Source organism: Strix aluco, chromosome Z (assembly GCF_031877795.1).
Source record: "Strix aluco isolate bStrAlu1 chromosome Z, bStrAlu1.hap1, whole genome shotgun sequence".
In the NCBI taxonomy this organism is placed as follows: Eukaryota; Metazoa; Chordata; class Aves; order Strigiformes; family Strigidae; genus Strix; species Strix aluco.
The window spans coordinates 15,736,960-15,754,324 of NC_133971.1; the positions used below are offsets into that span (position 1 = coordinate 15,736,960).

The 17,365-nt window shown below is 41.1% G+C and overlaps 1 protein-coding gene across 1 annotated transcript in view; it reads left to right on the forward strand.

The window, feature by feature from the left end:
• The first annotated feature begins 5,167 nt into the window (after positions 1–5,167).
• The window catches only part of TBCA (tubulin folding cofactor A), a 31,495-nt gene continuing 19,297 nt past the window's right edge, over positions 5,168–17,365 (forward strand). Inside the window, 3 exon segments of the mRNA XM_074813713.1 lie at positions 5,168–5,402; positions 5,405–5,470; positions 5,473–5,527. Of these exon segments, the coding sequence (XP_074669814.1) occupies positions 5,183–5,402; positions 5,405–5,470; positions 5,473–5,527 (341 nt within the window). The 5' untranslated portion in view covers positions 5,168–5,182.

The window sequence follows — 17,365 nt, forward strand, 5'->3', positions numbered from 1 at the left end:
ATTAATTTTATTTCATTCCAATGAGAATCACTTACACTGATACTTTTATTTTAAAATGAACTATCAATTAAAACAGAAAATCTTCCTCCAAGGTAGGACAAAAAGAGAGCAGCCAAAATAAGGTTAGTGACAGGTTCATAATCAAAATCCCTCTCTCAACTGAGAAATAAACACTTGTGAGGATTCTCAATGTGTTTTACAGTCTTAATGGCTGTCAGGTCTCCCTTGATTGACCCTGAATAAAATCTAACTGGGGGTGACAAAAAAATATGTCCATCAACTTTGCTCATGCATTACAACATAAAAATTGACTGGAGTCATTGACTACAGGTAGCAATGAGCAAAACTACACAAGATAAATACTCTGGTTTGTGGATACTCATTCACTCCACTTTTGTCTGCCACCTTGATTTTTGGATTGGGCATTCATGGATAAAAAGTAGGTGATCTGAAAAAATCGTGTGTGTCTTTTAAAAGACAGTATCATGTTATGTTACTCCCTTCACAGAAATTTATGTTACATGGTGTTAGACCATGGGCTAAGCTTAATGTAACACGATGCATTAAAAACTGCACATCATGATTGTAACGTGTGTCAGAACAATGAATTGTTATATCACATATCTCTTCATTTGTAGGTAGGGCACCCATGGAAATCATTCACAAAGGGATATATTCTCCTTTTCATGCACGCACATAAATCCCTTTTCCTCTCACTACTTCCAGCTCTTCACCTAATGGTTGGTCTGAGCTAGGAAAAACTGCTTTTAAAAAAGCCTTGAGTTAGCTAAAAAGGCTTGATTTGTAGCTTAGCATTTATTATAGGCACAGTTTAACCCTCAAAACTGCACGAGAGGGCTGTTTTGTATCCTGTGCTCCCCAGTAGTGTAATATTTGAGGAATCACAGTGCTATGTTCTCTGGCCAGGGTAAACTGTACTGTCACTATAACTTTGTTGAAGATGAGTTAGTCTCCTGATTTTATACCACCACATCCCAGTGGGCTACTTCCTTTTCACAGAAGCATAGGTGAAATCAGAATCTGTCCTAGCGGTGTTTGGAGAAGGTACAAAGACAGAAACAGGAACAGACTTTGCCCCTGACTCTTTTCAGCTTCTGCCTGGTGTCTCCTCCCTCCTTTACCTAACTTCCTAACGTAATTGAGCCCCCGCTATAACAAAACACAGCTCCCACTTGATACTCCATATTGAGTAGGTATCTCGCAAACTCTGCAGCAGCAACCCATCTTATCCTTGTCCCATCCTATGGCCTGTACTACTTGCCTGTGTTTATGGTGTTGAGCAATGCTCTAAGCATTTTGGGGAGGATATTTGTGGAGGATAGTTTTGACCGGTGATGATCACCTCATAAAAAAGTGGATCAAGAGGTCTACACTACAAGGAATACTCTTACTATGTGGTATGCTCGTAACTAGGGAAATTAATTCTTCTGCACTTAGATGTTGCCCAGCTTGGTGTTGGCCAGCTGTACAGAGGTTAATTTTATCTACTGAATATATGAAAAAAATTAAGGAAACACTACTAACTTTTATTCAAAATCTAATCTTATTTATGTAGTGCCCTTTAGGGAGGCTGAATGAAATTTGCTTTTCCTACAAAACAGATAAAATTTGAAGACTAAATAATTTCCACATTTTGTTTTATCATAAATGAAAATGAAATTATATTAAAACTGCACAGACGGTTTTGATGGATAAACAAAATAGTGTAAAAGCTTATTGAGCATTTACGTATTAAAGTAATGTTCTCAGTCCTCAGCTGAAGCAAATGTACATTTGGCAACGCCATGGCCATGGGTTTTTCAAGCTGTCTAAATCAACTGGTAATGGACAAGATGATGGAAACTGCCACTGGGATTTAGCAGACTTTAGAGGTGACTGCACCTCCTTCTACACGGCATGCTCTGACCTCAGCAGTATAGGTGGAAGTGGCATAATACCCCTAATTTGAACTATATCAGCTGACAAACACATTGGTTCTATAGTCTAAATGAACTAGTGGTATAATGCAAAACAGCTCCACTGCAACAGCCCTGTTATTTCAGAAAGTCCCTTACTAAAGCCAAGGGAACAAATTTAAAAGGGAGGAAGGGATATGATGAGAATACAGGAATACTGAGACTTACTATTTGCACATCTTAGAAGTTGTGTGTTTCTTAAGGGTAATCTTTATTTGAGAGACAACTCAGAATTGCTAATATCAGAGGGTCTTGTGGCAAACCGCAATGCTTTTGAGTCTGCTCTTTTCTTGTGACAAAGCATATATGTGGCGTTAACTTCTGAAGTTGGTCTTTCATGGAGAAAGTTATGAGTTGTAGGAAATGCTTTGCAGCCTGGTGTGCTCCCTTGCATGCGAATTGGGTACACTGAACATTTCAGATTAAACATCTATTACATTGTTGTTTATGTGTCCAGAGATCTGAGTTCATCAGGCTGATGAGCTGCTTCCAGTCCTTCATTCTTAAGTGAAATGGGAATGACCAGTAATCACTACCTGTGCTCTTATCCAGAAGAAATAAACAATACTTAGCTGGATTTTTTAGCCAGAAGGCAAAGTATATTGACAGTGACAATCACACCCGCTCAAGTAATTTGTCCAAAACATGTAGCAAACTGCCTTGGAAATATTCCTTATGTGGAGCCAAATGAAAGCTGAGATGACCGGATGACAGTGGTCAGAGGAGAGGAAGTTGTATTCACAGCAGCTGCAGCTTTACGTGTAAGATGATGGGAAGGAACAATACAGAAGAATATGTAAAGATATGTGTAAGGGTCCCACGTACAGAATGACTTGCTCCATACGTCAGCATAGCTAGAGCATTAGCAAATTATGTTTAGGCACCTGCCTTTATGCAACAGTGTGCATATCACGGCTTAGGGCTAATATATCTCATGAAAAGCCTTCAACCCGATGCAGCACAAGCAGAATGCTGCCAAAATTCATTGAAGAATCAACAGTTTCTGTACCCCCCAAAAGGTACAATAAGAGTCACAATTTTCATAACAGAGTGTATTCAACTCTGATGTGACACTAATGCACATGGAAATGTATCTCCAACTGACTAGGCTAGAAATTGTTTCAAAGGAGTCCTGGAAAAAAAAACCTAAACCCTTTAATTAAAAAAGGAGTGTCTGTCCTGGAAAGCATTATACATACCTTCCTGGATATCCAGATATCCAGACCTTTAGAAACAAAATTACTGGGTTTTAAACTGTTAATTTATAATTTTCAGGTACTAATACAGTATCAATAATAAAGTAGATCATGCTTTTAAACACATTTTACAATATACTTCAGCATCCACCAGTAACACTTTTTTCAAATTATCAGCATATACGCTTAAATATTAATTCAGATTTGGTATATTGTAATCTGTTTAACTACCCGAATTAGCTGTAGGAAAACAATTGCATTCTACTTCTAAAATTCAGTAACTGAGACTAAACACTCAGTGATGTGAGGTAATGCTTCAGGGCTAGAAATAAAACATCTGTAGCACTTGGAAACATGAGTTACTTTTTTTAATATTTGCTATTTCTAGACAATTTTTATTTTCATACTGTCATTTGTTCTTGGCCTTCTCACTTATGGAACAACTATGTCAAATATAGAAATGACATCGAAGACTATTTTTGAAAAAATAATTGATGTGTAGATGCATGGTGGTAATGCAGCTTTCCTTGCAGTGGTCTGTATTTTCAAAGTGTATGCAGCGTAATTGCACTGCCTTGTAATTGTTTAGAGACCAGCCTCAGCCCCAGCATGACTTGATACAGCTTTCTAAAACCAGATTAGTAAGATTTGAGTTTCTGTCGAAGTAAAGGGCTTCATTTTCCCTTGTGCCTGCCAGAATGCTGCTCTCCTTCCTCCTTCTCCTGCACAGGAGATGGTAGGTTTGCATATCAGATACATAATACGTCTGTAATAAACTTGTCTCCAGATCATAGTAGTTCATGGGGTTATGCAGGCTGTTGATTTTGAGACCTAAGTCTCCCTTGCACAGACAACCTGCTGAGCCAAGGCTGTGTTTCTGCTGACCCAGCTCACAGTTCCCCAGGAAGGCTTGCTGGGCTCTCTAACAGGGGTCACGTTTGCCCTCCTCTGAAGGTAAAACAAAACTCCATGGACTCCAGTGATCTTGGCCCTCCCTATGCCATGTCTGAACGGGGCCCAGTGGTGCCAGCCGCACTCCCACGGCTGCTGGCTAATGACCGGTAGGTGGCATGTCACAAAATGCAACATGACATCCTCACAGCCAGCTTTTCTCAAGAGATATTGGTCACTGGCAGTGTCGAGAGTCAGGGCAAGTGACTAACATAGGATGAAAGGATGTCGGGAAAAAAAAGTCCTCTGCAGACCTTCCCGAACTATACTACACTGAAACGATATTTATTTTTCTCATTTATTCCTTTAAGTAATTTTTCTTCTTACTGATTTAAATGCTCATTCAGGGGAAGTTCTTTCAAACACACACCCAATAGGGTTTTTTTCCAAGAATTTAACCCCTTAAGTGGTTAGCCTCAATTAAGTATAATCATGAAGGAAAACAGCCCTTGATCTGTTGGTTGGTTATAACTCTAGGACTGAGCTGCCAGTGCTAATGTTGCCTCTTTATTTGTTTGTGCCAGTCACCTGACACTGGGGACAGACAGGTTCTTCTGGAGATCCTTGGCAGAATGATGACAGCGCTAAGTTGTACTTAAAATTAAAGCTTTATTTTCTTAACAGAATTTTATGATTTGTATACCACAGAATTTAAGATTAGAACGGCACAGGATATCTACAAGTGGAATCAGTGTAGTACAATTTATAAGTAGTGTAATACAGAATTTTATAACACAACTCATGGTTTCTAACCACCTGGACCCTCTGCAGATCGGGTTGGATCTTGGTTTGCTGTATCAATATAACAATCATAATCTAGACTCGAAAACCATATATAGTCACTCCCTCAGTCCTCGGAGGAAGCAGGCGGCGGTGGAGGCGTCCCCGCCCGCCGGAGTTCCCGCTGTGCTGACATCACCGGGGTCGGGAGCAGGGGGGTACCAGCCACACCCCACCCCGTGACACCAGCTCGGTACCAGTCACGCTACCTCAGAGCAACTCCGGTTGCCGCATCTGAGGGTGGATTCGCACGTTGTCTGCGTGCGTGCTTGCGAACAAATGGCGAAGGAGGCTCGAGGGGCGCCACAGCCCCGCGGGGGCCGCTCCGCACCCGGCCTGGCCCGGCCCGGCCCCGCCAGCCGCTGCAGGGACGCCGCTGCCACTCCGCAGGCCGGACGCCTCCGCCGGGCCGGGGGGAGGGGAGCGCGAAGCCCCACCCCCGCGCCCGGTGGCGCCGCGCAGTCTGGCGGCTCGGCGCATGCGCGGGGTCGGGCTGCGCAGGGCGCTGCGCCGTCCATTCTGAGCGCTCCGCACCTGCGCCGGTGGGCCCGGGCCCGCGCCGCTGCCCGCCATGGCCGACCCGCGCCTCAGGCAGATCAAGATCAAGGCCGGCGTCGTGAGGCGGTGAGTGCGCGCGGGATGGGGGTGGGCGTCGGGCCCCTGTCCCGCCGCGCGCCGCCTTGGCCGCTGGGAGCCGGTAGGGGAGGCCGAGGGCGGTCCCGAGGGGGCGAGCGGAGAGCGGGTTGGGCCCTGCTCTGCTACGGGCTCTGCGTCCTGAGCGGAGAGGCGGCCTTGCCGCGGCCTCCGGGCGCTCGGCCGGGCCGGGCGGAGGAGCTGCCAGCAGCGGCTTCGTGCGTTGCCGGCCGTGCCTGCTGCGCGGCCGGGGAGGTGGCGGCGGTGTTGTTGCCCTGGGTGGGGCCGGCGGGTGGCCGTGGCACAAGTTCTGCCGTGGCTACTGGCTTCTGCCTCTCGCGCACCGTCGTCAGGAACAGGCCTTTCCTTGCCGAGACGACAATTAAACGGGGATTTTTGTCCTGTGTTAGCCATATTGAGAGGCAAGAGAAGTCACGCTGCCCCGTCAGCAAGCAGTGCAGGCTCGCCGGATACTTTGCCGAGGCATGAAGTCTTACCTGTTTTACCGAAACAACTGTTGAATGGGTTATTTCCGTTATTGCTGCAAAAACGAGGGTAAATTCATCACCCGAGTCTCGATTTTGCCTAGTTTGAACGCAGTCTAAATTTTTAAGAAAAATTGCAGCTTATCTATCAGAATTCCTCTTACTATGACTGCAAACACATGGCTTTGATGTTAAGTATGTGGTCACGGGGGGTTTTATGAAGGCTACACCCTACAAAGACTGGGTTGGCTCAGGCAGAGACAGGAATTAGTATGTGTGCCAGATCAGAATGTTAAATAGTCCGATTTCATACGGTCAGCTTTGTATTATGACTTACCTAATTTCGGTTAGTAAAAGGCTAACAGTAAGATGGTCACACTTTCTATTACCTGATTAGGTTTGAAAGGTTGGACTTAAAGACTAGAAAAGTAAAATGGGTACAGATTTATTACTCTGTTTATGCTAGGTAAAGGCACTTTTGAGTTCCTAGATGCTCCCCAGATGGGGAGCAGTTCTCAAGCACTGCTGCAAGCAAGAAATTGATTATGTAATTGTAAGGTCATGTTTTCTGTCACTATGCAGGATGTGCAAATCATGAACTTGTGCATTATTTTTAAGCTAGAAAGCTTTAGTGTGGTCTCATTGAGTGGCTTGGTGACTGCCTTTTGCTTTGGGTCCCATTCATGACCCGTATTATGGTTACTGGCTTTGCTGGGCAGTAACATTGCCCTCTGTGCGTTTTTAAGCAGATAGTGTTTTGTGCCAGTTCTTATAGACAAAGTATTCTGAGGTATGGGAAGACTAGAATTACTGAGGTTAATGTTTTTACAGACTGTGTATTATTTTCGTTAGCTAAACATATAACTTGTCTAGAGACTTTTGGAAAGCTGTTGTATCTAATAAGACACAGCTTTACTTTTGTAGAATATGTAATTTATAGAGGTTTCACTACTGGCTTATTGCTGCTGTTTGATAGTTTTACTGAGAGAACTCTGTGATAGTACTGAATAGCATTTCAGGTGACCATTGCTTAACGATAAATCATCACAAAAGTTACCTGAACAAGATTTTTCCTCACATTCATAGATTGAGGAACAATGAGGGGAAGGTCTTTACTAGGCAACAAGCAACTGTGTGGAGACCCCAGCAGAGCTGGTGTAGGCCTGCATGTTCACATAGTGAATGCTGTACTATGTGGCTGTGTCCTCTCAGACATCGAATTGACCTAATGATGCCCGCATGGTTATGCAGATAACTGCATGTGGAGCTAGCTCAGTGTCTATGTGCCACTGTCCCTAGTGTTTCTAGCTTGGAGATCAGCTTGCATGTTCTTTTTCTCCATTTGTCCGCTTCTGCATTTTAACTGAATCTGAGAGAGCTGAGAGCCAGAGATTTAAGTTTAGTAGTTTGTTGTCCTGTGTGAGCAATTGCTTTACTGCATAGTGTGGCTCTTCTGTTTCTTCAATGGATTTAGGGAAATCCATGGATGCTGGTTTTGATTTTGTTACAAGCTTGTTGCTTCCAAGTTAGAGTTGGTTACTTAAATTCCCACTGAATATTAGTTCAGTTACAGTAATACTAACAAAGTTCAAATTATAGACAGTCAAAATTAGCATATGCGGTTTCTAATGTTTTGGGTTTGGTTTTAATACTACCCTTTCCCTGATGTTTTATATTCACCTTTTTGCTGGCCCTCTGGGTCCTAAGGCCAGTGCTTCAGTGGGGGGGAGGGGACAAATTCAAGCAAGTCCTCAGCATCTCACATCCTTTGTTGAGAGGAGTGTGATGGTGGTTGTTTTGTACTTCTCAGAGTCTGCATTTAAAAATGCATATTAAAATTCACATCATAGTTTTTCTTCATTGTTTTGTGCTCCACATTTTATCTGAATTTACTGCATAAGGTGTGTTTCACATGTGTTGAACAGTTTTTCTTTGTTATCCTAAAACTGGTTTTAGACATCTTTCAGGGTTTCATTCCTTTGACCAATATTTGACTATTGGTGAGTTGTTTATAGTACCAGAGCATTTCAGCATGTTCCTGTGCCTGTGTTTTCAAGGGCTCTGCTATCATCCCATCTTCCTGCTCTCATCAGATTTGGTATTTTATGCTGCTTTTTTTATTCTAAGTCAGAAATAGCTCATTTTTGTTAGTAACAAAAATCAATACAATAGCATTATACCACATGATTGTACAAAGCTGAGTAAAAATTAAAACAAAGCAGGTAATTGTTGCCTAGTCATAACAGTGGTTAAACTTAAACACGTAAAAAAAGCTCTAGGCTAGCCAAGACAAGTCCAGGCAAAGTCTGACTATTTCTGAGAATTTGTTTTGTGAGCATAATACAAATTCTGTGGCCTCTTAAAAACAATGCTTAATGAGTTACAGTACGTTTCAGAGGTACTGTATAGGTGGGCATTCCTCTGAGCTGAAACAATATCCACTTGTGACAAGAGAAGTCTTGGTCCATGATGGCTTAAGCTAATCTTAAGTCTGAGGGACTGTATTATAGCCTCCTTCTTTGTGCCCTGCAGAAGGACTTGTGTGGCCACCTATCTGTATATTTCAGGGAGCTGATCCACTGAAAAATAACCAGGACTGAAAAAAAAAAAAGTTATTTTGAAGGGTGAGGCCTTCCTGGACCAGTTCACCACACAACTGTATGTGTTTCAGGGCTAGTACGAAGCAAGGGATGAAACATTTGGGGAAGTGATACAAATGCCATCAACAGGTTTCAAGTTTGCTTTTGGAGAATGATTGTGTGAATAAGCAAGTAAACTTAGCTTATGTTTGTTGTGTGGTAACAATATGCACATCAAAGTTACTCTGGCATGCTGTGAGTGAAGGTAACTTAAAAGGGGGGGCGGGGAGGGGTGTGCAGAAAAGGAATGTTTGGAAATTCCCTGCCGGGGATATGATACAGCAGCAGCTTCCACTTCTGTGATGGTTGCACACAGGTACAAGAATATGACTGTCCCACTCCACCCTTCTCCGAGTAGAAGCCTAGTTATGTACTCTCTACTACAGTGGGCATGTGGCTTGAGTCAATTTAGGAACATTAACATTGTCCTCTTATTTTGGATTAGAACAACTATATAGGTATTTGTTCCCAGTGTGTGAAAAGACTGACGTAGAGGCTTATTAAACATGCCATAAAGCGACTGACTTAACACTTCAGTTAATTTTGCTTAGTTTTTTTTCTGCATTTGCAGTTTAGAAAAGCACTTGAATTTAGCTGTAATACTGATTTTTCAAGCACATTCAATGCTCAGGCTATAATTGTGTATCAAAAAAGATAAGGGTCAAGAACCATTAGGATGTATTGAGCTTTTTTGACATTTCATTTGTCTTTTTTTAAATCATCTGCTGTAGCACAGTCTTTCCTCTCACTAGTTACCTAACTCATCACTTTTTTTCAAACTAAGAACAAAGCTGCTGTTCTGCTTTGGGATTATTTTTTTTAGCTGTACATCATAAATTCTTTGTGTACCCCTCTCAAGAGACTATATTGTAGATCATGGGTACTCTACTTGCCTTCATGTTTATTACATTGCTATATATCAGTGAAAGAAATTTAAACTAGGAATGGAGAGAACCTTTTGCTTTTTTTGACAAATCTGATAGCCAAGCTGTTGGTGACTGCATACTTTCATTAGTTGGTCATTCAAAAAACGTAGATTTGATGAGCATGAATAATAACATTTGCTGTATTTGTTGCTTATGTCCTAACAAGCAATATCTTCTGGTTTAATTCCTTCAAAATAATCTTACTCTCAAGTAAATCCAGACAACCTGCTGGGTAGCAAGGGAATTGGTTAAAAAAAAAACTTCTAAAAGTATCTTATTCTCAGATTGGCAATGATTTTAAAAACTACTGCAAACAAAGTAAGTTGGGTCATGGTAAAATAGCACTGACATTTGCCCATGGTTTCTATCTGATTAAGTGGAAGTGACACCAGTAGATTAGAATGAGACTAAGACAATTCACATTGCAATTGTGTTAGTTTAACTTTAACAATCTTTTAACACTCTTGTTTAAATGTGGCTGACGTACCATAATTACAAATCTACAAGCCTTGATTATAGAATTTTACATCATGAACCTATGGGGAAAGTGTATTGATTTTTGTGAAGCAGCTCTTTTTTAAAACCACCTTTCTAAAACAATGGAATCTTCCCAAGACTGTTCTTTTGCCTGTTCCACTGGTGTCGATACTGTTTTTTCTCTTTGTAAAATATCATCATATTGCCAAGCAATTTACACTGTGATTTTTCTACCTCCCTCAAGCACAGAAAGTTCTGCAAGTTACACAAAACTATTGGTCTATTTTAAAATACAAATTTGAACACTTCTTTTAAATTGAATTATTTTACTGGTGAGTTCAGGATATATTTTGTGGAAGTGAAGTATGAAGTATTGCAGAGAATGCAGATATTCCTCTTGCTGTATGTTGACTCTTGCTAATTCAAGCACAAAACTAAGTTCATTTTCTTGGTTACTCAAGAGATTTGCTATTTCTGCTGTAAATCACAAATTTTCTCAATCTTCTGTCCACCATATGAATTATGGTTGCTTTCTTTCTTGTTTCCCATTAGCCATAGGCACTAGCTCTGATTCGTTTTATCAATATATTGATAAGAAATTCATGTCTCCTTTATCCTCATTATTAATTATAAGACTGTGTGCAACAACTGCTTGTTAGCTCAGTGAATGGGAAAGGCTGGGATATCCTATACAGGTATTGAGGAATGATCTGCAGAGCTGCTCAGCTGTACTGAGTCAGCATGATGAAGCAATTTAATGTGTGTACACTGCACATCCAAGAGCTCAGGGCTTCAGGAGGGTGAACATACTGCATGCACTGTTGAATACAATCTGATTCTATCCAAATTAAATAACCCCTCTCGGAGTGCAGGAGCATAGTGCATCTGTTGTCTAGGGCTGTCACCAGCTGAGTCCTGGAGTCTTAAACTTGGGTTCAGTGCTAGCCAAATGTGCTTGTTGTGGTCCAGAGCTACTTAGATGTAGTGCTCTTGGCATCAGGGTTAGATACAGGAAGTCCTGAGTTGGCCCTGCATTTGAAGGCTGCTTCAATCTAGTAGGCTTATTAATTTAGTCTCTGTCACACATAAAAAAAATGCTTTATGTGAACTGGCTGAGAAGAGAGTGTACCTGCATTTGCATAGTGCTGTCCGAGTTAACATCTGTGGCATACATAATCACCAACCCAGGTGATTAGTTGAAGGGTAATTGCAAGTTGACTCTAGTCTCCAGAAACAAAACTACTTGCTTGAAGGGGTTCCTGTTTCCCTGTGTTTTTCAATGCATGCTTTCTTTTAAACTTCAGGAATACCTAATACATATCTTAAAAAGCTGGGAGAAGAGTGCAGTGGTTGCTGTGAAAATTGCATAGTGTGTTTGGTTTTTTTAAATGGTTTTAATTCCATTTGTTTTACCTTTTGAGCAGACCTAAACACTGGTTCCTTTTTAGAAGTATCTCACAGATTTAAATTAGTAAGGGTCAGATCTTTAAAAGATTGCCTCCTTCGCATTCCTTCCTTCATCCCATTACCTTTAAAAAAAAGAAGAAAAAAAAGCCTTTAGTGAAATGCATGGTTCTGGCATCTTGAGGTTTTTTTGTGTTTACAATAATCTTCAGACCCCTGAGGCAAAACTGTCTTGTGCATGTCCATGGTGACCGTAGTAACCTACTGATGTCATCATTTTAATTGGCAAAACTATGTTGCACACCATGTTTATCACCATAGATGCCAGTAGTGATGCAATATTAAGGAGGAAGACATTTTTTTGAGCAAGAACATGTGGAAAACTGTTGCATTGCAACCTTAAATTCTTTAAGCAGTCTTTTAAAAGTTTGGAAATATAGTAATTACAGTTGCTTGGCAACCATAGTTTGGTGCCATTATGCATATGTGTAGTACTGTTGTCTTGTTTTTGACTGTACGTACTTTTTTCATGGCATTCTTAGTCATGGCATGGAGCCATGTATTCACCTGTGTGGATAAAAGTTACAAATAACCATTTTGTGCTGAATTAGAATGCGGATCTGTGGAAAAACTAAAAAATTAAATTTATGGTAGTGCTTTGTATACAGAAGATGAGTTACAGCTGCCCTAAGAACCATAATCCACCCTGGCTTGACTTTGAGTTAAGTAGTATTAAATTATCATATAGGTGAAAATCTCATTCAGGATCAGGAGGTCCATCATATTTTCTTTAAACTCTATTAAGTCTTTTTCCTGATGCATTGTGAATGGCCTACACACATAATATGACTGTAGTTCTATTTGGTTTTGCTCATTACTGTAACACTTCCAGTTGGTGTCACGATTTAACCCCAGTCGACAACTGAACCCCACACAGCTGCTTGCTTACTCCCCCCTGGTGGAATGGGAGAGAGAATCAGAAGAGTAGAAGTGGAAAAACGTGGGCTGAGATAAAGAGAGTTTAATGGGTAAAGCAAAACAAGGAATTAATTTGCTGCTTCCCATTGGCAGGCAGGTGTTCAGCCATCTCCAGGAAAGCAGGGCTCCATCACATGTAGTGGCGACTTGGGAAAACAAACGCCATCACTCCAAATATCACCCCTTTCCTCCTTCTTCCCCCAGCTTTATATGCTGAGCAAGACATCCTCTGGTATGGAATATTCCTGTTGGGGATCAGCTGTCCTGGCTGTGTCCCCTTCCAACTTCTTGTGTACCCCCAGCCTACTCGCTGGTGGGTTGGTGTGAGAGGCAGAAGGGGCCTTGACTCTGTGTAAACACTGCTCAGCAATAATGAAAACATCCCCATGTTACAAAGTTTCCAGCACAAATGCAAAACATAGCCCCATACCAGCTACTGTGAAGAAAATTTACTCTATCCTGATGAGAACCAGTGCAGTTGGTTATCCCTGGGGAGTGGCAGGGAGGGGAGGAAGTAGATTCTATGCTTTTTCTCCAAAACAGGTCTTGATTGAAGGTGATGACTGGGTTATAGAAGTGAAAATGAAATGGAGATCTGTGGTAACCCTAATTGTTGCCACAACAGAGGCTCTGTTTCTTGTTCTTCATTCTCTAGAAGTGAAGTTCTTAGCATTCACAGCTTTGAACTTCTGTCCCATTCTATTCCATGCCATTGTCTCCTAGAATTTTTGCCACTCCAGACCCTCACTCTCCAACTCTTGTCTTCAGCGTATCAGAAATGCTCTTTCAGCTCTCTTGATGGAGTAACCCTTCTTTTCTTTGCCTCCAACCATCCAAGTTGCTTCTTGCAGTACCTCAGCAAAATCTTGATTCCCAGCCAGCATCTTCTGCTTTTTGACTAGTCCATTATTTAAGAGCTTTCATCCTGGTTGCATCTATTGGATTCTTCCATTCCTCTGCCCCTGTCCGTGTTCCCACTGACTGCTGGCATTCAGGGATGCCCTAGCCAGCCAGACTTTCTCAGCAGGAAAAAAGGGAAACTTGAGTTGTTAATATGGCAAGGGTTTAAAAAAATCTGTAGGAATGTATTGCAAGATCAGGGAAATATCTGTGTTGAGAAGTAAGGACAGAATGCAAAGCCCTGGAGATTCAGATAAATATCTATTAACAAAGATGCTATAACAATGTCAAAACTGAGTAATTTTTAACTTGAAATAATTTTCTGACTTCAAAAAAAACTTGTAACTGATTTCCATAGTCTTCACAGTAGTAATCCCTGACAAAAGCCAGCTTGCAAAGTTAACCTGAAATGTCATGGTAACTCAGTTATGTAAACTGTAGATGCAGGATTATGCATATGCTTGTGTATGGTTACATCTTGACTCTTAAAAGAGAAACTTTATTTTTTGTGATGATTTTGTCCCTATCAAGAAAATGAATGCATAAACTTGAAAGATCCTGTCCAAATCAGAAAGTAGTCATTTATGGCTAAGAAAACATGATGGTATGTGATAACTGTGTCAAATATTGTATTTCTTTCCTCCCTTCAGCTACCTTCCTTGACTTTTCCTCTTAGGCTCTAGTCTGTAATGCATGTGTGCTTATGTAGCCCTAGTGAACCTGAGAATGCATGTAAGTAATTTGCAGATTTGGGACCTGATACTTTAAGCTCTGCAGGTAGTGATTAGCACAGTGCCAGTGTTACTGCAGTTGTTGAATTACTTGTGCTATAACTGTGTGTAGTGTTGATACATGGAATTTATTATACTATAACAAAAAAAAGCTGTACCCTGTACAGTTACACTATTACGGATTTTTAGATTTGAACTAAGTCAGTATAGGTATTTCATTATCTAGTCAATACATGCTTCAGATTTGTGTTTTTTGTGTGCTTAGGTTGAATCCATGGCATACTAGCATATACCATGGTTAATAGTAACATTAGTTTTGAAGAGATTGTTATGGTTTTAACCCAGCCAGCAGCCAAACACCATGCAGCCACTCACTCTTACCTGGGGGATGAGGGGGAGAATTTCAGGGGTAAAGGTAGGGAGACTCATAGATTGAGATAAAAACAGTTTAATAATTGACATAAAATAAAACAATAATAGAAAGTACAAATGGGTAATGCGCAATGCAGTTGCTCAGCACTCACTGACTGATACCCAGCCTGTTCCCGGTTAGTGATCCGGGAGAAGCCAAGATCCTGCAACCGCAACGTTGGAAGAGAGAGAGAGCCCCCCGCTTCCTGACCAACCCTCCTCTATATACTAAACAAGACACACGATATGGAATATTCCAATGGCCAGCTTGGGTCCAGTGCTCTGGCTGTGGTCCCTCCCAGTTTCTTGTACACCTTGGACATGGGGAGTTGGAAAGTCCTTGATTTCATAGCAACAACTGGAAACATCAGTGTATTATCAGCATTCTTCTCATATCAAATCCCGTACTGAATCCGAAACACAGCACTGCTCTAGCTACTAAGAAGAAAAATTAACTCAATCCCAGCTGAAACCAGAACAGAGGTGCGTGTCATTTCAATAGTGAAGCTATTCAATAGCAAAATTGAGAAATTCCCTCTCATCTTCAGAGCTACACTGAACTTGCTCAGTCCAGTGAGATAGGTGTTTCTTGTGTTGATTTTCCTAATGCTGGAGAGCAGTCTTTATTTGGTGGCTTAAGAACATGGGTGTCATTCTAGCTCATGTAGAACCTGATTTGTTGGCAATTGCTGGAGTTTGGGGAAAACATATAAAGAGTAGTTGCATGTAGTTGCTCTGTCCTTGTACCATTTTACTATTTTTATTCTAGGCATCCACCAGTGCTTCCTGCCTGTGACTGTAGCTCAGAAGGGTGGAATCTTTGTCTACCTTGTACAGAGAATCTTAATTTCACTATGCATTTGGAAAACGCATGTTGTACGTACTTTTTTCATCTGCCAGCCTTCAGATAAACTGTGTGCCCTTCTTATGATTGGAGGGGTAGATTAGCTTGCTACTGCTAATGGTGAAACTACAGGAGATGATGCTACTGTTGACTTATAAGGACCAGGGTGGGAACATATGTACCTTTGGGGAGTGAGAAAGGAGAGGAATTTGAGGCTCTTTCACTAGCAGCAAGAAGTTAGAACAGCCTAAGCTACTTGCAGCTCTGCACCCTAAGCAGAGTAGGAGTGAAGACCCTTGAGAAAGCAGTGCCATTATAAATTTGGAGGTCTCATCTCCCTCTCCCCCTCTTCTGTTCTCTGGTCTCTGATGCCAGTCAAACCTTTTGCTGAGCTTGCTCGATTTCTTAACCCAGAAGAAAAACTGTCAGATTTTTTGTTTCTTACTGTGTTAAGTTCCTGCTGTTTTGGTGAACTGAATTGGCTCATGGAGAGATCATTTGAGCATTAGTGCTGACAGAGACATAGCTGTTGGGGGGTGGGAGGGAAGACCTCTGTGCAGCAGTGGTCAGCTTTTTGACTGTCTTGAACCACCTTGTGTTACTTTGCTTTTCAGCTTGGGGAGCTGAAGTGGGTGAGAGAAAGTGAGTAGAAGAAGATAAATGAGGAAGTAAATCATAATGGTATGGAAAAGGAAGTTAAACTACTTTTTTTTTTTTCTTCTACCTTAAGATTCTCTCAACCCCTTTGAACTCTACTGGGTTTAGTCTGCAGCTTTGAAGTAATACAACTGTGATTTTTACACAGAACACGCAAATTGTGAAATCAAGTGATGTGAAAGTGAAATGTGTAAAGGATCTTAAAAGGGCAGCAGCCACAGCCAGGGACTGATCTATTGTCTATTAAACATTAATGTTTAGTTTTGTTCTTCAGTGTTAAAAAGTCCTTAACTTGATTTCTAGAGGCAGGTATACCACAGGAAATGTCACTTTAGGCTTGATTTGTTTCTTTATACTCTTTCCCTAGTAGCTAACTACTGGCTGGCACTGGAGACAAGGTCCAGAATATTTGGATTTTATGTTTCTACTTTTTCATTTTGAAAGACTGGGGGAAGCTAGTAAAATACTATTATTTTGTTTGAGTTATTCTTTCTGTGTTTCTAGGGGTGTAGACTTCTGCTTCAGGATCCATGAAAAATAACTAAGGAAAACAAGCTGCTTGTCAGTAGATTTAAACCAGATATGTGGGAGTCTTCACTTCCACTGACCATCTAGTGGAAGGTGTCCCTACTCGTGGCAGGCAGGTTGGAACTAGGTGATCTTTAAGGTCCCATCCAACCCAAGCCGTTCTATGATTCTGAAAAGAGCTATTGTAAGTGGAGACTTAAAGTATGAGAGTAAGCTAGTATTAGTAGTATGTAGTTGTTTCAGTTTTTACTTATTTAACTTTGAATGTCCAAGGAGAGGAAGGACTTGAGACTTTTTGGTCAGTAGACTTATTTTAAAGGGGGAAAATGGAAGGAAAATCTCAATCAGTACTTGGTACCTTAATTATGTACCAGGTGCTGTGAATCACAAGCTCTCACATCCTTCCTGATAGTCCATGGAAGTGGCGTGCTTGCTAGAAAGCAGAATGGGAATGGAAACTGTAACAGAATGTATCAGGTGAAACTTCCTTACAGATTTTGCATTTTTTTAACACCTGACCTGACTGCAAAATATATTATACGATTATTTTAGCTTGTGGTTGTCTATTTGTTCTAATTATTAAATCACCTACTCTTCATAGCGATTTTGTTAATTTTTAAAAAAATCATTACTATCTTAAAATTTGAGGCCTTATTTTGAAACTCTAGGATAGAGATTGAAGGTGTGAAGAAAAACTTCAGCATACTGAATGCATGTAGAGAATTTAAAGAACAGATCCATGTTGACTTTGAATGTTTAGATCTTTGTAGACTTCTTGAGCAAAACTGGACTTGAGATCTGTGTGCTTCTCAAAGACTTTTCCACATCTTGTAGGTGGTGTAAGAAAGT